Genomic DNA, 22,483 nt, shown 5'->3' with positions numbered 1-22,483 from the left:
GGATTCTGTCTATTCGGTGAAAGCGCTTCTTCCCCCAAATTGCTTCATGGCGTCAATAGACTTAAAGGACGCTTATCTGCACATTCCAGTCGCAGAAAGTTACCAGAGGTTTCTCAGACTGGCGGTGAAAACTGGGGAAGGAACGTTTCATCTACAGTTCAAAGCACTCCCCTTTGGACTATCCTCTTCCCCCCGCATCTTCACCAAAGTGATGGTGGAGGTCCTGGCTTTCTTGCGGCTCAGAGGTATCTCTGTAGTCGCGTACCTGGACGACCTACTCCTGTTTGCTCCTTCCCCGGAGCAGTTGTACCAGGATCTTCAGGTAGCAAGAGACAGCTTAGAAAACCTGGGATGGCTCTTGAACCTGGAAAAATCCAGTTTGGTTCCGGCCCAAAAGGTCACCTTCCTGGGCTATGTACTGGATTCGACAAAACAAAAAGTGTTCCTTCCAGCAGAAAAAATCCAGAAGGTGGACAGAGCAATATTACTGCTCCAGGGCAGCAGTCAGATCTCGGTAAGGAAAGCAATGTCAGCACTGGGCTTACTGACTTCCACGCTTCCGGCAGTTCAGTGGGCAGGGCTGCACTTTCGCCCCCTACAGCTGTTTATTCTGAGTGTCTGGGACCACAGTCCAGCATCTCTGGACTCCCTTATATCTGTGCCAAGTCAGGTCAAAAGGTCCCTCCTGGTGGTGGAGGAAAGGGTCCAATCTCTCACAGGGCCTGGAGTGGGTTCTTCCAGTGTCCAGAACGGTTACGACCGATGCGAGCGGCACAGGGTGGGGAGCACACCTAGATTCCCAGATGATGCAAGGCACCTGGGAAAAAGAAGACGCAAAGAAGTCCTCGAACTGGAGGGAACTGAGAGCAATAGAGTTGGCTCTCAGAGCTTTTCAGAGAGAACTCCTGGGGCAGCGTGTGAGGGTCCGTTCGGACAACTCATCAGCAGTGGCCTACATCAACAGGCAAGGGGGAACCAGGAGCAGATCCTTGTGGGGTCTGGCAGAATCCATCCTCAGGTGGGCCGAAGGGAGCATTCTCTCTCTCTCTGCAATACATCTGAAGGGGGAGCAGAACCACGTAGCAGATTTTCTGAGCAGAAAAATGCTGAAGGAAGGCGACTGGGTCTTGAACCAGGACATCTTCGAGATGATTACTCGGAAGTGGGGGGTCCCCTCCGTGGATCTCTTCGCCTCAAAGGCGAATACGAAAGCTCGTCTATTCTTTTCCGTAAACAGATGGGACGGAGCAGCCGGGGTGGATGCACTAGCTCAGAGCTGGCGTTTCTCAAAGTGTTATGCCTTCCCCCCTCCCGTAATGATCCCAGCAGTTCTGAGAAAATTTCGGTCAGAAGACACAACCCTCATTCTGATCGCACCACACTGGCCAAGGAGGCCGTGGTTCTCCCTCTTGAAGAGTCTGACAGTGGAGCCTCCCTGGATTCTGCCTATCCGGGAGGATCTTCTCTCTCAGGGTCCAATCTGTTGCCCTCAGGTGGAGCGATGGAACCTCGCAGCGTGGCTACTGAGGAAGAATTGCTAAAGGGCAAAGGTTTCTCGGATCGGCTAGTGACCACTCTCCTAAATTGCAGGAAAAGAGAGACGCAAGCCATTTACCTAAAGGTGTGGAAACGCTTTAACAGTTGGTGCACAGAAAGCTCCTTCGATGTACGAAGTTCTGTAGCAGTATTAGAGTTTCTGCAGGCAGGAGCGGACAAAGGATTAGCCCATAGCACCTTGAAAGGACAAGTATCGGCACTAAGCGTTTTCCTGGAAAAGCCACTAGCTATAGATCCTTGGGTAGCTAGGTTTTTTAGAGCTTTAGGCAGACAGAGGCCTGTTAAAAGTTCCCCATTCCCAGTGTGGGATCTTTCCTTAGTTTTACAGTCTCTTACAGGGGATCCTTTTGAGCCATTGGAATCCTGTACCTTGAAGTTGATCACCCTCAAAACTGTGTTTTTGGTGGCGATCACCACAGCAAGGAGAGTAAGTGAACTCGAAGCCCTTTCTATTAGGGCGCCTTTTTTTCAGGTTTTTCCGGACCGTTTGATTTTTAAAACGGATCCGGCCTTTTTACCAAAAGTGGCCTCTAGGTTTCATAGGGACCAGGAAATTATTTTACCTACCTTCTGTTCGAATCCTGTGAGGGAACAGGAGCATATTTTTCACAAACTGGACGTTAGAAGGTGCGTCCTTCAGTACTTAGATAGTACAAAACAGTTTAGGAAATCCGATTCTTTTTTTGTATTGTTTTCAGGGGCTAGGAAAGGGTTCAAAGCCTCTAGACGATCAATAGCCAGATGGTTAAGGTTGGCCATTAGCCAGGCCTATGTAATCGGGGGTTTGGAGCCCCCGGAGGGTATTAAAGCACATTCCACCAGGGCAGTGGCAACTTCTCAAGCAGAGTGGGCTGGTGCTTCTCCGGAGCAGATCTGTAGAGCAGCAACGTGGTCCAGTTTTTCCACGTTTGTGAAGCATTACAGATTGGACCTGCTGTCAGCCAAAGACCAAGCCTTTGGGCGTAAGGTGCTGCAGGCAGTAGTCCCTCCCTAAGGTAAGGTGCTCGCTTATCCTCTCTATGGTGCTGTCCTGAAAGATGAATGGGGAAAAACGGAGTTACTTACCGGTAACATCCTTTTCCAGGAATCTTTCAGGACAGCACTAGTACCCACCCAGGTTTTTGATTGTCTATGAGAACTCATCGCATGAGAACGTCAGGTAAGATAAAGATTTGTATGACGTATTCTTGTGTCTCCCCAGCTGGCCGGAGGAACTCGTGAAGTACTGAGGGGCCGTTGGGAGGATGAGATTTAAATATTGAATTGGAAGGCGGTGTTTCCTAAGAGGGGAGGAGCCGGTGTCTCTCTATGGTGCTGTCCTGAAAGATTCCTGGAAAAGGATGTTACCGGTAAGTAACTCCGTTTTTTTTTTTTTCAGTAAAATAGGTTTAAATTATAAAAGAGATTAGAAACTCTAGTAAGTGATTTATTTCTGTCTGTCTTTTTGTCCTAGAGACAACCACTCATTCATTTCTGTCATGGGGTTAGGAAGGGAAGTACGTTTTTCTATGGGTTAATTTTGCCTAATTCTTAAACTGTTTTCAATATGAAAATGGACTTATATTGTCTTACAATTCCATATTACTTTTCTCAACAGATGGTGATGAAGATGAGAACAGCTGTGGATGCTCATATAAATGTGGCATTAACAAAAGAGTTTTTATTTACTTGTACCCTTTTAATATCGAGTACAACCTCTTTGCTGCAGCAATGATCTATATCATGTGGAAGAATGTTGGACGCAAGATTGACGAAAATGCTTTTTTCCACCATGGACTGGGGCCAGGTGTTCGTAAACACATCCCGCTTCTAGGCCTCTTTTCTGGTTTGGCCATTCTGATTACAGGCCTAGTAATGTTTGTCTTATATGAAGTGGGTAGAGAGAATGCTCAAAAACTTTGGGTATCTTTGACTGCTTTTTACTTCTTTCATTTGATCAGTCTTTTTCTTATGTGTCTGGCCAACGTGGTGGGAATTGTCATTTTCAAGCTGGATAAGAGAAACATGTGCAATCAGAAGAACCCAAGTCGGACCTTAGATACCGTTCTACTTGTGTTAGCAACATTAGGCCAATATGGAATTTCTTATTATTCTATTATAGCCATGGCATTCACTGCTCCCTTTGGCCTCATGTGTGGTTTAACATTTTCCTATTCTGTACTGATGATTCTTCAACACTCCCTTCAAAATGCTTTTATAATAGAAGGCCTGCATCGTCTTCCCCCCACCAACTTACTTAAAGATCATCCAAAAAAGAGTTCCCCCATGCCTGTGGAACAACATGATTCTGTAAGACGTAGAAGTGTGCAAGAGGACGAAAACAGATTGTCCCTAACAACAAGCCTTCAAAGAAATCGAAGACTGTCGAGAAGGGAGACTCTGGCACGAAACATTAAGAGCCATCTGAAGAAAAGGAAAACTATGAAGGACTTTTACTTGTTTCTCTTCCTCTGTAATATTATAGTAAGTAATTCTTTTTAATTTCGTTCAGTAATAGAAAAATGATTTGAAATTATTTCCTGCTGATTTACTAAAGGAATTGAGAACTTCCACTTTGTAAAGCGTTTTTACTTAGGTTGGTGATTAAGATGAAGTTTCATTAGTCAATCACATGCAAAGCAATAATGCCATTTTCCTTGTATGATTGGGTTTTCAGTGTCAACTTTACTAAGTGAAAATTCTGTATTCCTTTAAGAAAGTCTAGATTTATACTTTCTGCACCCCCAGACCAAATGTCTTTTGCTACCACTCTCTTACCCAAGTTCCCTAGCTAGTCTTATTATCACACTAAAAAGATGCCTTGGCTGCGAATCCACACTGGAGACAGAGACCATGAAAGAAACTATTTACCCACTCTCTCTGCTTAGGGACCGCCCCATGTACATCTACTGTGGCAGGGAGGCCGCTGTGTGCTGGATTACGGATCTGGTACATGATCGGTGCTTCCGGATAAGGCACGTGCCCGCCGCCCTGGCTGTGCCATGATTTGTCACAGCACAAGATGATCAGTGGATCCTGGCCATTGATTCATCCCTGGGACCACTGATCAGCTCCGTCATTCATGGAAGAGCGCTCTGTGTTGTAAACAACACAGAGCTCTGTACACTGACGGGCTGTTTTTTTTTTTTTTTTATTCCCTGCAAAGGGACAATTACAGATTGTTGGGCACATGGGTTAACCCCTTGATTGCCCCTAGATGTTAACCCCTTTCCCGCCAGTGTCATTAATACAGTGACAATGTATAATATTAGCACTGATCACTGTATTAGTCACTATTGATGTCAGTTTCAGACAATTAGTATACCCACCCCCAGCCAGCCTCAACTAGTGTCAGATTTCCCGCCACACTATCACAGTCCCACTATAAGTCATTGATCACCACCATTACTAATATAAAAAATAAATATTCCAGTGTATATATACTATAGTTTGTAGACGCTATAACTTTCATGCAAACCAATTAACCGCTTCCCGACCAGCGCATGCCAATATACGTCGGCAGAATGGCGCTGGGGGGCAAAAGGGCATAAAGGTACGTCCCTTTTAAAAAGCGTCACGCACCTGCCTCGTTGACCGTGACCGCGGGTCCCGTGGACTCTATCTGCCGGGTGCCCACGATCGTGTCACGGAGAGGTAGAATGGGGAGATGCTTTTGTAAACAAAGCATTTCCCTGTTCTGCCTAGTGACTGGACAGAGATCACTGCTCTCTGTCATCAAGAGCAGTGATCTCTGTCGTGTGTTGTAGTCCCCCCCCCCCCCACAGTTAGAATCACTCCCTAGGACACACTTAACCTCTTCATCTCCCCCTAGTGGTTAGCCCCTTCCCTGCCAGTGTCATTTACACAATAATCAATGCATTTTTAAAGCGCCGATCACTGTATAAATGACAATGGTCCTAAAATAGTGTCAAAAATCTCCGATGTGTCAGCAATAATGTCGCAGTCCAGATAAAAAGCGAAGATCTCCGCCATTGCTAATAAAAAAATTAAAAATAAAAATGCCATAAAACTATCCCCTATTTTGTAGACGCTATAAATTTTGCGCAAACCAATCAATATACGCTTGTGATTATGGAATTATAGTATGGATTTTGGAGGGGCCCCCCACGCAATTTATTTTTTTTATTTTGGTGCAGGGTTCCCCTTAATATCCATACCAGACCCGAAGGGCATGGTAATGGACTGGGGGGGGGGACCCACGCCATTTTTTTTTTTTTTTCATGTATATTGCCGGGATCTGACAATACACTACAGCCACAAGCAATTTTAAATTACATTTTTTCCTTTTAGAAATGTAATTTTGCTGTGGGACTGTTATGAACATGGGAAAGATGCGCTACTTTACAGGCAGACTAAGGGGACCCCCAGGCACGATATTTAAAGGAATATTTAATTTTTATTATTTAAAAATCGCTGCTCCTGAAAAAACGGCCATTTTTAAAACTTTTTTTTGCATTGATACATGTCCCCTGGGGCAGGACCCACATCCCTAAACACTTTTTATGGCAATAACTTGCATATAAGCCTTTAAAATGAGCACTTTTGATTTTTCATGTTTTTGTCCCATAGACTTTAACAGTGTTCGCATGTTCACACACATTTTTTGCCTGTACGCATGTTCTGCAGCGAACTGAAACGGGGGGTTTTCGGCTCATCCCTAATTTTGAGGGTATTTGGCATTTTAGGGCCTCAAGAATTGAAAAAGGCAGTCACAGGACTGATCAATTTTCAGATTGATATACCATAGTTTGTAGACTCTAAGTTTCACACTGACCTTTCTTTATTGTACATCATGGGACACAGAGCCTTAAGTAATTACGTAATGGGTTATAGGCTACATTCAGGTGTTGACACGGGTAAACCCAGTCAAGCTAGTTTACTCCCTATATAACCCCTCCTGCTTCCAGGAACACATCAGTTTTTTCAGTTTTTAAAGGTGTTGGTCACGAGTGAAGATGTGCTCTGAGGAGCTCCAGGAGGGATCCATGCTGGCTATAAATAGCCTCCATAGACCAGATCCATCCAAAGTACCATTGAGTCCTAAAGGGATGGTACCTGGGGCCTCGTATCCGAAGCACAAGGTTTTGACTGTAACGCCTCTTTGTAGGGCTGGACCCCAGGAACCCAGGGCTTAGGTCTTGTTACATTACCTAAACTTCCTGATGGGGTGCTCTTTACAGGTCCAAGGCAGTTGGAACCCCGTTTTAGGGACCCAGTCCTTGAAGGTTTGCTATGCAGCCTGCCATGATGGGTGAAGGTTGGATTATCTGTAAATTCAGCAAATCCTGCTGTGAGGATAAGGTAAGGGAAGACACTTGGGTATTAAAAACATCTATGTATTTCTTCCATTAGGGAAAAAAAAAATGTTGTCATGCTTTAATTCTCCACTAGAGGGAGTCTATGCACATACCTTACTCTGTTGTCTTCACTGTAAGCTCAGTCCGTGTCTGGTTGCAGCAGCGTGTGGAGGGAGACCAGAGGGTTAGGGGGACATCAGCGCTGCGGAGGTCCCGCTAAGACCACTTATTTTAACTGTGGCTGATTTCACTGTTTGTGCCTGCTGCTGGATGGGTCCATGCTCCCCCCCCCCCCCCCCCCCCCATCGTGTTGGGTCGGTGGACCCAAAAACGCTGCGCACAAGTGCAGGAACACTTTAAAAGTAAAACGGGTCATCATTTTTTTGTCAGAGGGGGCGGGGCCTAAGCGAGATGCCGTGATTGTCCACAAGGACACACGGTAGGCTAAAAACTAATACAACACAGCTGTGACAGTCTCTCCTCGGCTGACGAGGAGAAAACAAGCAGACTGCAACACAAGGACACAAGAGCTGTGGGATAAATGAGGGGTGGAAACTGGCATTCCTGATACAGGAACGACACCTTTTTCCCAGCACTAGGCTGATTTTTATAGCGGCTTTAAATGTCATGACTATTTTCAGCGATTAAGTGCAATTTGTATAGTGCCTCTGTTTTTGTACTTGGGACTATGCCTACCAAAAAAGACACCACATAAAGGTTTCACCCCTAGGCGTTAGGATCCCAAGTCGCATTTCCATGCTGTCATCCTCGCCTGAATTACCAGTTATGGAAAGCCAGGGTGAGCCATTTGGAACAAATTGATGTTGCAACTGCTTCTCACATCTCAGCCCCTGTATACGTGACTGAAGATGTCCTTTCCTCCTTCCTGCAGAGTCTGGAAGAAAGATTAGTGGCTTTTATTGCATCCTCCATTCAGATGGAAATGAAGTGTGCTAGATCCCCCTCCCCCACTTCAGAACCTTTGCAAGGGGCACAGGATGAGGTGTTACCCTCAGTCAATCAGGAAGAAAAACAAACCAATGATGATTCCTCTGCGGAGGAAACAATGGTAGAATAGCCTTTTTCAGCCTCTCAAATCTGAGAAATTGCTGATACAATCTCTTACGGAGATGGTTCGTTCTACTTTCATGCTACCCCTAACGGAGTCTCCAGAAAGTTCGGTTTCTTCCTTGGGTTCCTTAAAACCCTTTCAACCTTTGCATGCGTTTCCTGCACATGCAGTACTAGAACAGCTTATTTTTGCTGAATGGGATCACCTGGATAAGCATTTTCTCCCTCCTAAGAAAATCGCAATCCCCTGGAGGAGAAATTCTCCAAAAGATGGAAAATACCAGCAGTTGACGCTGCAATTTCCAATGTGAATAAAGGCCTAACTTGTTCAGTAGACAATGCACAGATGCTTAAGGATCCAACAGATAAGGAGTTGGAATCCCTGTTAAGATCTACTTTTTCCATGGCAGCAGTGTTAATTTTGTCAGCAAATTTTGATTTAGTTTTAGTCTTAGGACTAAAATGGCATTTTAGTTTTAGTCCCATTTTAGTCTTCTGCAATTGTTTTAGTTTTAGTCGTATTTAGTCGACAAAATCTCCAGTATATTTTAGTCGACTAAAATCTCCAGTACATTTTAGTCGACTAAAAGGCCAGGTTTACACTGGTGCGATGCCAGACATCGCATGTGATTCGCAGCGCACTGCTGTTCACATCACATGCGATGTCTGTGCGATGCGATTTCAGCCATACAGATAGTATGGCTGATATCGCACCGCATTCGGTCCAAACACACACAGGACCCTTTTTTTGGTTCGGACCAGAATCTGATCGCATAGCTGTTCACACATGTGCGATCCGATTCATGTCCAAACTGTCAGTTCGCAGTGCGATATGCAAGCTGAACTGGGGGTGTCGTTAACAATGTATTGACACTCCCCAGCAGTTCGCATATGGCAGTGTGAACTGCCATGCGAGTCGGTGCGATGCGGGAACCCACAGTGGATTTGCAGGGTTCTCGCATCACACCAGTGTGAATCGGGCCAAACTCATTCTGTCGTCTAATATCTAATGGGTGTAATTAAATTGTATTGCATTAGTTAACATTTCTCTACAATTTCCAAACTTATATACTGCTGGAGTGAAAAATCTAATATGTTATTATTTATGGTATTGAGGTATGAACATGCACTACAGACCAGTGTTAATTTTGAAGTAAAATTTCAATTTCGTTTTAGTCTTAGTCTTTTGACTAAAATGGCACTTTAGTTTCAGTCCCATTTTAGTCTTTTGACTAAAATTCCATTTTAGTTTTAGTCGTATTTTAGTCGACTAAAATAGTATTCATTTAGTCGACTAAAATGTTTTAGTCGACAAAATTAACAGTGCATGGCAGGTGCCATTAGTCAGTCTGCAGTCGCTGCAATAAGCATCTGTCAATCCCTAAAGGACCAATTTAAACAGGCCCTTAGAGAGCTTCCTGTACAATAAGCTCGGGATTTGGCTGAACTACAAAAAGCATTATGCTTTGCCATAGATGCTATTAAAGATTCTGTTTACCAGGCGTGTCCCGTCTGACGCTTATGCTTGTGCATATGCGTAGGATCCCGTGGTTAAAAAAATGTGGTCATCTGAAGCACCATGTAAAGACCTCCTAACTGGGCTCCCTTTTCATGGGGAGTGACTATTTGGAGAAAACTTGGACAAATATATCCAAACAATTTCTAGTGGGGAAAGTACTCTTTTGCCAGTCAAAAGAAAGTATAAACGCCCTTCAATTAAACGGGCTCTTTCCCCTACGCCAGGGGCTTCCGCCTCTAGGCAGGGTCGACGACTTCTGCCGTCACGCTCTAGAGGAAGATCTCAGAGTCAGACCCAGGCTCAAAAGAAGTCCTGGGGTCGGAAACCTGCAAGCCAGAATCCTAAAGCCTCATTATGAAGAGGTGGGGGGAAGACTTCTGCCGTTTTCAGAAGTCTGAAAAGAAGAAATTCAGGACAGATGGGTCATCTCCACGGTAATGCTGGGGTACAAGCTGGAATTTCGGGACTTTCCATCGTCTCGCTTCCTGAGGTCAAGCGTTCCCAAAGATCCAGAGAAAAGACCATCTCTGTTTCAGACACTAGACCGATTAATATCTCAAGGAGTGATCATACAGATCCCCACAAAAAAGCAAGGTTTGGGGTTTTATTCAAACTTTTTTATGGTATCCGAAACCAAATGGAGATGTCAGACCCATTCTAGATCTAAGAAATCTAAATCCGTTCCTGAAGATCAGCTCCTTTCCCATGGAGACTATCAGGTCAGTTTCTATCCTTCTAGGAGGAGAACTTCTGGCATCAATCAACATCAGGGATGCAGATCTGCATGTCCCTATATTTCCCGCTCATCAAAAGTTTCTGCGGTTTGAGTTAGAACTGCAACATTTTCAATTTGTAGCCCTGCCCTTCGGACTACTACAGCACCCCGGGTGTTCACCAAAGTGCTCGCCCCACCTCTAGCCCGGTTAAGGGCACAGGGCATAACAGTCGTAGCGTACCTAGACAATCTATTACTAATAGATCAGTCAGTGGCTCATTTCCAGCAAAGCGTATGTACTACAACCAACTATCTGAAGAGTTGGGTTGGATTCTCAACCTAGAGAAATCTTCCTTAATACCGCTAAAAAGCTGGAGTACTTGGGTCTGATCATAGACACAGCATAGGAAAAGGTGTTCTTGCCTCAGGCAAAGATCAACTCCCTAAGAGAGTTGGTGCGGATGGTCAGGTCAAATGGCGATCCCTCCATTCGCCTTTGCATGAGGTTGCTAGGAACCATGGTGGCTTCATTCGAAGCAGTTCCCTATGCCCAGTTTCATTTAAGACTGATGCAAAACAGTATCCTGTCTGCTTGGAACAAAACAATTCAAGCTTTACACTTGCCAATGCAGCTGTCCCCAAGAGTGTCCCAAAGCCTCACTTGTTGGTTACTAACCCAGAATCTGCTAAAAAGGAAAATCCTTCAGACCAGTCATCTGGAAAGTGGTTACGACGGATCCCAGCCTTTCAGGCTGAGGAGCAGCACTAGAAAAGACAACTGTCCAGGGACAGTGGTCAAGAACCGAAAAGAACCTTGTCCATCAATATCCTAGAGATTTGGGCAGTACGTCTGGCTCTATAGACCTGGACTTTCAGGTTACGGTATTGTCCTGCCAGGATTCAATACGACAATGCCACAGCTGTGGCCTATATCAATCACCAAGGGGGCATCGAAAGTCTCTCAGCAGAGGGAGGTGAACCATATTCTAACTTGGGCAGAAAGGAATGTTCTGTGCGTATCGGCAGTCTTCATTCCAGGAGTAGAGAATTGGCAGGTAGACTACTTGAGTCGCCAGCAGTTATTCCCAGCGGAATGGTCTCTTCACCCTGACATATTTTGGGCTGTTTGCTAAAGATGGGGGACTCTGGACGCAGAACTTCTAGCGTCCAGATTCAACATGAAGTTAGTCAACTTTGTGGCCAGAACAAGAGATCCATTTGCATGCGGAACGGATGCGTTGGTGACCCCATGGGATCAGTTCTCACTGATATATGTATTCCCCCTATTCAGTTGCTGCCTCGACTTCTTTGCAAGATCAAGCTGGAAAGAAAGCCGGTAATTCTGGTGGCACCAGCATGGCCCAGAAGGTCAGGGTATGCAGAAATCGTAAAGATGGCAGTGGAAGGCCCATGATCTCTCCCACTACGGCCAGATCTGCTCTCACAGGGACCGATATTCCATCCTACCTTATGGTCTCTATAGCTAATGGCTTGGCTATTGAAACCCACATTCTGAAGAAACATGGGCTTTCCGGTTCAGTTATCTCTACCCTGATTAATGCAAAGAAGCCAGCTTCCAGAACTATATATTCTAGAGTCTGGAGGGCTTATGTTTCCTGGTGTGAATTCAAGGGTTGGCACCCTTGGAGATATATCATAGGCAGAATTCTTGCCTTTCTACAATTAGGGGTAGAAATGAAATTGGCCTTGAGTACTATTAAAGACCAAGTCTCAGCTTTATCGGCCTTATTTCAAAAGATATTGCTTTGCTACAAAAACTGATGTGCTCCTGGAAGGAGGAGGGGTTATATAGGGAGTGAACTTCCTTGATTGGGTTTACCAGTGTCAACACCTGAAGGTAGCCTATAACCCATTAATTACTTAAAGCTCTGTGTCCCATGATGTACACCAAGAAAAGGATTTTACAGGCAAGCTGTAATAAAAATCCTATTTTGTTTTTTCATCAAAGAAATGCAGCAGAATAAATTTTAGCCTAATTTTATGACGAGCGATTAATTATTTGCAGTTTTAGAACAGAAATGTATTTTTTTTTCAAAATTCAGTCTTTTTTTATTCATATAATAAAAAATAAAAAACCCAGTCTTGATCAAATGACGCCAAAGGAAAGCTCTATTTGAGCGAGAGAAAAAAATTATAAAAAATTGAATTTGCATACAGTGACTCCGCAGTTGTTGGTTAACCACTTGCGGACCACTTAATGTACTTGTACTGCGCAAAGTCACGTACCTGTATGTTATTTTGTGCAAAACCTCTAGAGGGCACGTGCGTGCCGATGGAGACTCGATCGTGCAGTGATTGTACAGAGGGGGAACCAATCAGTTGGTCTGGTGGATGTGATGTCTGCTGGCCACTCCTGATTGTTCCCAAGTGAGGCAGAACAGCGATCCGCCTATGTAAACAAGGAGAAGATGGAGATCTTGAGTTTTCTGTTAAGCAGGAACATGGCTCTCTGTCTTCATGCAGTCAGAGCAACCCCCACACAGTTAGCACTCCCAGGGAACACATTCAACCCTTTGATCGCCCCTGATGTTAACCCCTTCCCTGCCAGTATCATTCGTACATTGATAGTGCATTTTTTAGCACTAATCACTATTGGTGTCACTTAGTGCCAGATTTGTCTGCTGCAGTCCCGCTAAAAATCGCTGATCGCCGCCATTATTAGTGTAAAAAAAAAAAAAAAAAAAAATTCCATAAATCTATCCCATAGTTTGTAGACGCAATAACTTTTGCACAAACCAATCAATTTACACTTTATTGGGATTTTTTTTTTTTTTACCAAAAATATGTAGCAGAATGCATATTGGCCTAAATTGATGAAGAAATTAGATTTTTTTTTTTTTTTTTTTTTTTTTTTTTACTGGATATGTATTATAGCAGAAAGTAAAAAAATCTTTTTTTTTTTTTTTTAATTTACGCTTTTTGTTGTTTTATAGTAATAAAAACCACAGAGATGACCAAATACCACCAAAAGAAGGTTCTATTTTTGGGAAAAAAGGACGTCAATTTTGTTTGGGTACAGCGTCGCATGACCACGCAATTGTCAGTTAAAGCAACACATTGCCGTATCACGCAAAAGGCCTGGTCATTAACTGCTTCTGGACCACCCACTGTCGTTATATGTCAGCTGTTTGAAGAGGCATATCATTGTTATGGCAGCAGCTAGCTGCCATAACCCCGGTATCCTCTTTAGTGAGCGGTCCGGTTTAAGATAAAAGTGGTCTCCGCGGCGGATTTGTCGCAAGATCACTTGGCGGGGGTAGAGGGGCCCCCCCTGTCCCGCTGCACTCCGGTGCCCTCAGCCGCTTACCGCAGCCGTCGGCAGCGGAGGCAATTGAATCTTCACCCTTGCTGGGCATAGAGACGAGTGAGGGGAAGATGGCCCCCCACCCATCTCCATAACAATGCAGGGCGGAAGCGACATCAAAACGTCACTTCCGCCCATAGCTCTTAAAGGGGCATTTTTATTTGTTTTTTTAAATGACAAATTTTTTTTTTTTTCACCTAATGTCAGAAAGGGGCAGTGCCACTGAGTGACGTAACCGAGTGGCCATATTTTTTAAAACATTTTTCTATTGCCGGCATTCTTTTCTTTACATTCATCTGTCAGTGGAGAAGCCCGCTGACAGATGACTCATGGTTGTTAAGGACGCGACAGCCAGCTTCCCAGCCTGCTGCTTAACAACCAGCTATTTCTTCACATAGAATTCAAATCGGTCGATCGTTTTTTAGCCAATCTGAATTCTAATTGTTGGAATTCAATAGAAAATGAATAAACAAAACAAATTTTAACAAATTTAAACTAAATTCGTTACTATTTGTTACTTTTTCATTCGGAGATTCGGATACATCCGAATAACCAAGAATTAGTCCGAATTTATATTCAGACTGAAATTAATTGCACATGTCTAGTTATAATTGCTGTGTGAGTATGGATTCAATCTGTTAGTATATCTAAATCTGCTTGTACATCTAACACTCCCTTCCCCCAGAGTGCTGCTGTCCAAAGGTACCTACTGTGCTCCTTCATCCAGAGTGGGGACAGGAGGTGTGTTACTGGCAAGATCAACAGGTGAAAATGGAGGGAAGTTTTACTATGGGACCTCATTACACAAGGTTCTGTCTTTTTAAATTGCTGTTCAGAAAAAATACTAGATAATTCCTGTCATGAGATACAGTGGGTAAAATAAGTATTGAACATGTCACCATTTTGCTAAGTAAATATATTTCTAAAGGTGCTATTGACATGAAATTTTCACCACATGTCGGTAACAACCCATGCAATCCACACATACAAAGAAACCAAAACAAATAAGTTCAGAAATTAAGTTATGTGTAATAAAATGGAATGACACTGGGAAAAAGTACTGAACACCTGAAGAAAGGGAGGTGCAAAAAGGAATGGAAAGCCAAGACACCAGCTGAAATCTATCAGTAATTAAAAAGCAATCCTGTCCCTTGTCAGTGCAAATTAATATCAGCTGGTTCAGTCTCAACTAATGGCCTATAAAAAAGGTGTGGGGTGGGTCCAGGGTGACTTGGGCTGAGAAAGAGAGGCCTGAATGATGCTGGACATCTAGTGATAGAATAAAAGTACTGCTTAGGAAATCCCTGGTCTAAATCTGAATTCCTGGATGGAATACCAAATCTGGATTTGGTATTTTATCTTTTTATATCCTAATACGTGTTTCTTATTTTTGGCTGGAATTCTGCTTTAAAGTCTTTACTGTCTGTATCTATATTAGAGGGAGATCCCCTCACTTTCTATCAGGGCACATGGTAATAGAAAACCTCTCTGATAAGAACTGTGACAAAAACACACTGTTAGTAGAATGGGGAAGGATTAGAACTTCTAACCATTTTCCTGACGGCTCCATGTCAGCACAGCTGGCTATAGGCTCCGCTAAATTTGACCCCACCTACAGCCTTGGCGTTCTTCTTTTCTTTTTTTTTTTCCCTCATGTGCAGGACCTAGGTGTGCTCCTCTACCTGGCTGGTCTAAAGGGCTGGCTGGCCGTCCGTCTGTCCATGTGTGGATTAGACTGGACGCAGTCTCTGGTGTCTTGGCTAAATGACCCATAATCCAGGAAGCCTCGCTGCTGGTCCTTGGGGTGGCTTTTGTCAGGGCTAACAGCCTTGTCTGGGGTCCGCTGGGTCCATGTTAAGTGAGCAGCGGTGTTGGCAGAGTTTCCCCTATGCACTCACGCTGTGATTATGGTCCGATGACGGAGATTGGGTGAGCTAAATTTGAAAAATGCTTAATATCCAAATGAATGCAGAATTGCTGGGTATTGTGGTGGCTTGCTTCCTGCAGCCTCCATGCATAGCCTGAGCTCCTCCACAGGGAGTACTCTGCATAACAAGTACACAAAGTAACACTTTGACTGTTCACACATGGCAATAACCCATTGGTGGCTTCTCATGTTTGCTTTACTATTGTGCCATTGCGCCAAACCCCTCAAAAGACCAGCATTTTCAGAGAAGGTAGAGGAGTCACCTGTGGATGATTACTGGAGCCAGCCTTAGCCTGTTGAGATATGGGATATCCTTTTATATTTTTATGTGCTCTCCAGTTTTTTTCAATAAAAAAAAAAGGGGGAGAAGCATGTTTATGTCTACAATTCCTTTGGTTTGTATACATTGCAGAATATTATTGTAATTCTGTTGAAAATTCCTACCTTTTTTATTGCTGTGTAAACAAACTCTTTCATTATGTCCTGATTCCTGGCAGGGCAATGTTTAGCTCATTAACCACCTGGTGAATCAGGGCTGTAGATGGAGGCTTCAGTCCCCCTCTAGCAGTGGTTAGGGTTTTTTACTAAGCAAACTATTTTACTGCATTTAATTATTTTTATGGGCTGGTTTGTAAAATGGCATGCAAAACCCTGTGGAAAGATTTTCTATTGGTAATTACAAGTCTCAGAGCAAAACAGCCCTCTTCAGGCTCTTCAATAAAGAAGACGTGGATGAATATGGCTGTATGAGTCTTCCTTTTATATGGTTATATGTTCTAGCAATGACCAGTCTAATAGCCTTCCCAGGCAAATCAGCCTCTTCAGATTCTCTAAAAGGGAAGATGTGGAGGAACATGACTGTGTGAGTGAGTCTTGCTTTGATTAAGCAACCAGCGATGAGGATGATGATACCTAACAGGTTGTCATGTATGTTAAACAAGTGGCCAACACAGTTAAAGGAGTTATTCCCACTTACCCTGTGAAGGGGTTGAATTCTCTGGCAGGGAGCCTTCCCCAGCAAAACATCCCTATTCTGACTCTATAAGAGGAATACACGAATGGCCATGACAGTATGTATCCCACTGGCTCAAGCAGCCGTGGATAAGGTTGTCACATTCAATAAACACATTGTTAATACACTCTAAAGGAGTGTTTTCTGCTAACCATTTGAAAGGGTTATCTGCTCTGGCAATGAGACGCTGCCTTAACTGCCATACCAGGTGAAAAAGCCCATATTCTGAATTTCCGGATGGACATGGCTGCATAATTCTGCTTTAGTCTTGGTTGCTTGAACAAGGATGACAACACCTAACAGGTTGTCACATTCATATAAGCCTGTGGTCAATACACTCTAAAGGAGTGTTTCCACTCACCCTGTGAAAGGGTTACCGAGCAGTCTCAAGCCTTCCCACGCAAGAAATCTACTTTATATTCTTCCAAACAGAAGACAGACGAGCATGACTGCAAGAATGTTGCCTTGTTCAAGCAACCAAGGATAAAGATGACGACACCTAACCGGTTATCACATTCATTAAGCATGTGGTCAATACACTCTAAAGGAGTCGTTTCCACTCACTCTGTGACGGGTTATATATGGTGCCAATGAGTAGTCTCAGAACCTCCTTAGGCAAATTAACCCTTGTCAGATTTTTCCCAAGTAGAGGTGAATGAACATGTGATTCCTACTTTGTTCAGGCAGGCTGTGATTAAGATGATGGTGGCCAAGTTGTCACAATTAAGCATATGGTCAAGACACTCTAAAGGAATTGCTGAATTCATCTTCTGCAAGGGCCATCTATTCTGGCAATGTCCAGCCTTCTATTCAGGGCTTTCTCAAGAAAATCAATCCTCTTCAGTCTCTTCTGAACAGGAAGAGGACGACCTTTGTCCAGACTGGTAAGATTGGAAAATTGGAAATGCCTTTAAATAGAAATGAAAATTTGGAAGTATTTGAAGTACCTCCAGAGGACATCTTGACAATTCCCTAATGTTGGATGGATCAAGTGCTCGTTCTACAAGATTGGAGTGTGTTGTTACAGCAGGATGTGAAAGTTATGCCCTTTTGAACTGAAAGATGTCCAGGGGTTGGGATCACCCCTCTGGTGAGTGTGTGTTCCTTGTGGCATTGGCCATATACATGTCCTTACCATCAGAAGATGTTGTGGCCTTCAAGGACAAATGTTATCACTGCATTTTTCTTGATCATGGAAGCCTAAATTTAATAGTGGTCAGTTTGGCTTCCTGCCTCAAAATGAATGTCTGCTAAGTTAAAGGAGACTGAACAACTCAAGAGTCAGTTTCCACGCTCGCTCTCACTGAAGAGAGGTTAGCATCTGCATTTCTGGCTGGGAGTCCAGGAAAAAACTGGAAAGCCAATGCATAAATCAAAAAGTCAGTAAAGAGTTCCATGTCGGGATGCTTTCTGTTATTTTGGGATTGTGCCTCCCAAATACATGCCTTAGGGGCACTATGTGGCTCCTCTGTGGACATAGGTACGGCTTTGGTAAATGACACGTGGTCCATTAAGGCAAGCATTTTAGGCCATATTTGGAGATCTTTCATCCTTCACATCTCAGATTGAGCCAAAGAAATCGCGTCGCTCCAGCAGCTCAGGTAGGCTCAGTTGAACTCTTGCTCCTGTTCAAGTCAGGTTTCTGGACCAGTGGCCTAAACTTGTGGTTGAAGAAACTAAATCATCTGCAATGTTCCAGGGTAAGCCTGTCCTGGTAAAGTTGGACAGCGCAACGACTATGGCCTACATCTGCTAACAAGGCTCAGTCTCTCCAAGGTTTATCCAATTCTAGAATATGCCCAAGTCAATCTTCTGCAGCTATCTGCGGCCTATGTGCCTGGTCAGAAGAATCTTCTTCAGGCAATCTATTTGTCCAGGACAAGATGACAAGTCTGGACGACAATGAATGGTCCAGACTACTGTGAGTATTTCGAGAACTAACCTAGCTTGGTATTTTTCTTCCAGAGGTAGAATGCTCCCATCCCCAGTCAACACCAAGTTGCTGAAGTTCCATTCCAGGGCCCAGAATCCGCAAGCAATCGGGGTGGAGGTGCTGACTGCAGAGTGGATCTCCAAGACAGCTTATGCCTTTCTGCTGCTCCCTCTGATTCTCAGCTTCCAGCTGAGGCTGTAGCGGGGAAGGTGACAGTTCTGGTGATGATCCCAGATTGGCCAAAGGGGCCTTGGTACCCTTTGCTCATCATTATAGATGTCAAGGTTGACTCCCTCTGTATGTAAGATCAAATCTTCTCCAGAGACCCATTCATCCAGCATCCAACAGGTTCAGTCTGATGGCCTGAGTCTAGAGAGGCAGAGGCTAATGGATTTTGAATGCTCGGTGAAGATTGTAAGTACTCTTACGAAAACAAGAAAGGACAGTGCTAACAATGCCTATAGTAGAATATGGCATAAATTCCCAGTATTATTGCTCATCAAGATTTTACACTGGACTCTTCAGAAGTCTGTTCTGAAATGCCTGCAGGCGTGACTTGATTTAGGTCTATGCGTAAGTATGCTATAGGCACACATTTCCGCTATCTCTGCCTTTACTGGCATACAGTGGGCATCCAACACCTAATTATTATACGGTTTTTCAAGATGCAATTTGGTTGGAACCTTGAATTGTTTCTGAAATGGGATCTCCCATTGCTGTTGTTGGACGTTGTTCCGTCAGATGGCTTCAATCACCCTGTGGTACCTCTCACTGAAAACTGCTTTACTGGTGGCAATAACATCAGCCAGAAGAGTCAGCATTGGTTTCCTTGGGATTTATAGAACCCATACTTGCGTACTTCCCAGACAGGGTGGTACTCATGCCAATGCTCAAATTTTGTGCCTGAACTGACCTTCAGAGTCCACATCACACAAGAGGTTGTCCTCCTACGTTCCCAGCCCATTGGATGTGGGCCAAGCTTTAAAATGTTTAATCAAGGCAACTTCTGCCATCAGGAAATCGGAGCATATGTTTGTCATTCTAGCTGGAACACATAATGTTTTTTCGGCTTCCAGCAAGATTATTGCCTCTTGGTTGGTAAAGCTCATCTCCTTGGCCTACAAGTTGAAAGGGTTGGCCGTGCTAGGAGAATCACGGCACCCTTCACTTGAAGGATCTCGACCTTGAGAGTGGCAGCAGGCCGAGTGTCTGAAACTATCTGCAAGGCAGCTACGTGGACACCAAAATATTCATATTTATGGCTTAATGACAGTTGAGTTTGGCAGAGACATCGGGGCTTCTGTTTTTTTTTTTTTTAGTCAGAATGGAGTGTGTAGCATTATCCCTCCCCTGTTTTGGCTAGTTAGTTCCCAGCTGTGCTGACATGGAGCTGTCAGGAAAGGAAAATTACGTTAAGTATTTGAATTCAATTTTCAGTTTTTATTGCGGTCTGTGCCGCCTTGTCCTAGGGCCCCCATTTCTTGAATGGTAGTGATGGGGCAAGGAAAAATATCCCCAATAGACACAATACACCTCCACATTACAGTGAAGGAAAAACACTGATGAAAGTTTTCTTGTGTAGTCCTACTAACTGCTCCACTATCATTACCATCCCAAAAGATGGAAGACCATGCCCTTCAAGAGAGGAATGGGTTAATGAGATAACTAATATACCCTAATGTATTCTTATCAATTAGGAATAGTTTATTTTTTCATTAACCTAGTTTGTTAAAGTGGTAATATTCTTTGAGAACAATCGTGCAGACTTGCCAACATGATGATGTTACCATACATGACTTTTTATTGCAGCCAATGCCTATAGAGCTGAGTTATTTATTGACATGCCTATTATTATTTTTCTACAGTTCTGGATTATGCCAGCCTTTGGAGCCCGAATAAGGTTTGACACAGGACTGGAGGTGAATTTTTATGGATTTTCTATGTGGGCTATAATTACCAATGTTTGCCTTCCTTTTGGAATTTTTTACCGGATGCACTCTGCTGCCAGTCTGCTGGAACTATATAGCATGGCCTAGAAGGTCTACAATATTTTCTGCTGGTTGGAATACAACTTTTTGGTTTTTTTAGCAAACACTTTGCACACTTTTTTTGTTTTGTTTTTTGCAACACGATAGTCTCAACTGGCTATTCTTATAATGGGCTTTACCAGTGAGTTCTTTCAGTGGGATTGGTCTAAAGTAGAGGAGTGTTTTTAAAGTGTAATACTCCGACAAATGTTTTGCCTATTCACTCAGTATTGTACCAATAAACACTGTGACTATATTTAGAATAGTCCTACTAAATTGACTTTTTGTTGTATTGTATCAATAGGATCAATGATTAATAGTTAGGTTTGATTTCTAATATTTTCCACAACAATTACTCAAATGTTAACTGTAACATCAATTTCAGTGCCTATAATGTTTAACACAGTGTATTATTGGGGAAAAATACAGATTTTTATTTTTTTGCATACTTTATGCAACCCATATACTTGGGTTTTAATAAAGTAATGTGTACTTAAATTAAAGGTTTTTATACAGTATAGTCAGTTTTTTTTTTTTTTTTTTTTTTTTGAGGGGTGGGGGGTTTATATAGAATATAGTAGTCATTAAGTTTCATATATTGTAATACGTTGTATATATTTTAATAGAGGGCACCCTACCCTCACTAATTTATTACAAAAACAATTATTGCACTGTTAGATTATGTACGTATTTGAGACAACAGTCCTTGCTGTTTAAACTTATTTGTTATGGTTTACCTTTTTATTGAGTATATGTACTTAAAAACCTTGAAATAAAGAATTTTATTCAAAAGAGAAGTATGGGAATCCTTCTTATTAAAAAAAAATATATGTATATTTTTTTAAAATCGTACTTGCCTAGCTGGATACAACATCAGTCCCCCACTGGCTCTAAGATAGAGAACCAAGCGATCAAACCCCGCAGAGAGCTGGTGACTGTCGGTCACTAGCTCTCTGCTCTACACCCTCCCCCCATCGCGCACACTGGAGAGCTGGGCTGTGGAGGGGGCAGGAGTGGGCTGGCTCGGGCTCTCCGCGGCTCACTTTTATTGTTGCAATTTTGCCCCAGCCTGGACCGGCTCTGTGATGTCAGACAGAGGACTTCAGCCTGGTCACAAGCGTGCAAAACGTACTGCACTACTGTGATCCACAGGAGAACTACAGCTAAATGAGATTTGGCTCTACTTCTTGTTAATAAATAAACCCAAAGTCCTATAAAAAAAAAAAACGGGCTAATGTTTTTCTCAAAAATCCATCTGTAAATTGGATTTATGGATGAATATCCTTCAGATGAATTGCTGTATAGGGAGAAAAAGATTCTGGAAGATGACTAGAAAACCTTTATAGGCAGATTTAGCCTTTGTCAGAAAATTTGAGCATTTCAAAAGTAGTAATAATAAATTTGACATTGTGTGTGTGTGTGTGTGTGTGTGTGTGTATGTGTATATATATATATTACACCCCTCACATTTTCGTAAATATTTTATTAAATCTTTTCATATTACACTTTCCTACAATGTAAAGTAGCGAGTGTACAGCTTGTATAACAGTGTAAATTTGCTGTCCCCTCAAAATAACTCAACACACAGCCATTAATGTCTAAACCACTGGCAACAAAAGTGAGTACACCCCTAAGTGAAAATGCCCATATTGGGCCCAAAGTGACAATATTTTGTGTAGCCACCATTATTTTCCAGCACTGCCTTAACCCTCTTGGCCATTGATTTCACCAACGCTTCACAGGTTGCCACTGGAGTCCTCTTCCACTCCTCCATGATGACATCACAGAGCTGGTGGATGTTAGAGACCTTGCGTTCCTCCACCTTCCATTTGAGGATGCCCCACAGATGCTCAATAGGGTTTAGGTCTGGAGACATGCTTGACCAGTCCATCACCTTTACCCTCAGCTTCTTTAGCAAGGCAGTGGTCGACTTGGAGGTGTGTTTGGGGTCATGATCATGTTGGAATATTACCCTGCAGCCCAGTCTCCGAAGGGAGGGCATCATGCTCTGCTTCAGTATGTCACAGTACATGTTGACATTCATGGTTCCCTCAATGAACTGTAGCTCCCCAGTGCCGGCAGCACTCATGAAGCCCCAGA

General features: G+C 43.3%; 1 protein-coding gene across 1 annotated transcript in view; it reads left to right on the top strand.

Annotated features, from left to right (window-relative positions):
• The window catches only part of LOC141114445 (proton channel OTOP2-like), a 133,307-nt gene extending 112,159 nt beyond the window's left edge, over positions 1-21,148 (top strand). The window contains exons 5-6 of the mRNA XM_073608119.1: positions 3,155-4,020; positions 20,222-21,148. Of these exons, the coding sequence (XP_073464220.1) occupies positions 3,155-4,020; positions 20,222-20,392 (1,037 nt within the window). The 3' untranslated portion in view covers positions 20,393-21,148. The remainder of the gene's footprint in view (positions 1-3,154; positions 4,021-20,221) is intronic.
• The last annotated feature ends 1,335 nt before the right edge of the window (positions 21,149-22,483 follow it).

This window comes from Aquarana catesbeiana, linkage group LG12, assembly GCF_042186555.1.
Source record: "Aquarana catesbeiana isolate 2022-GZ linkage group LG12, ASM4218655v1, whole genome shotgun sequence".
In the NCBI taxonomy this organism is placed as follows: Eukaryota; Metazoa; Chordata; class Amphibia; order Anura; family Ranidae; genus Aquarana; species Aquarana catesbeiana.
This window is presented reverse-complemented; position numbering and strand designations above follow the sequence as displayed.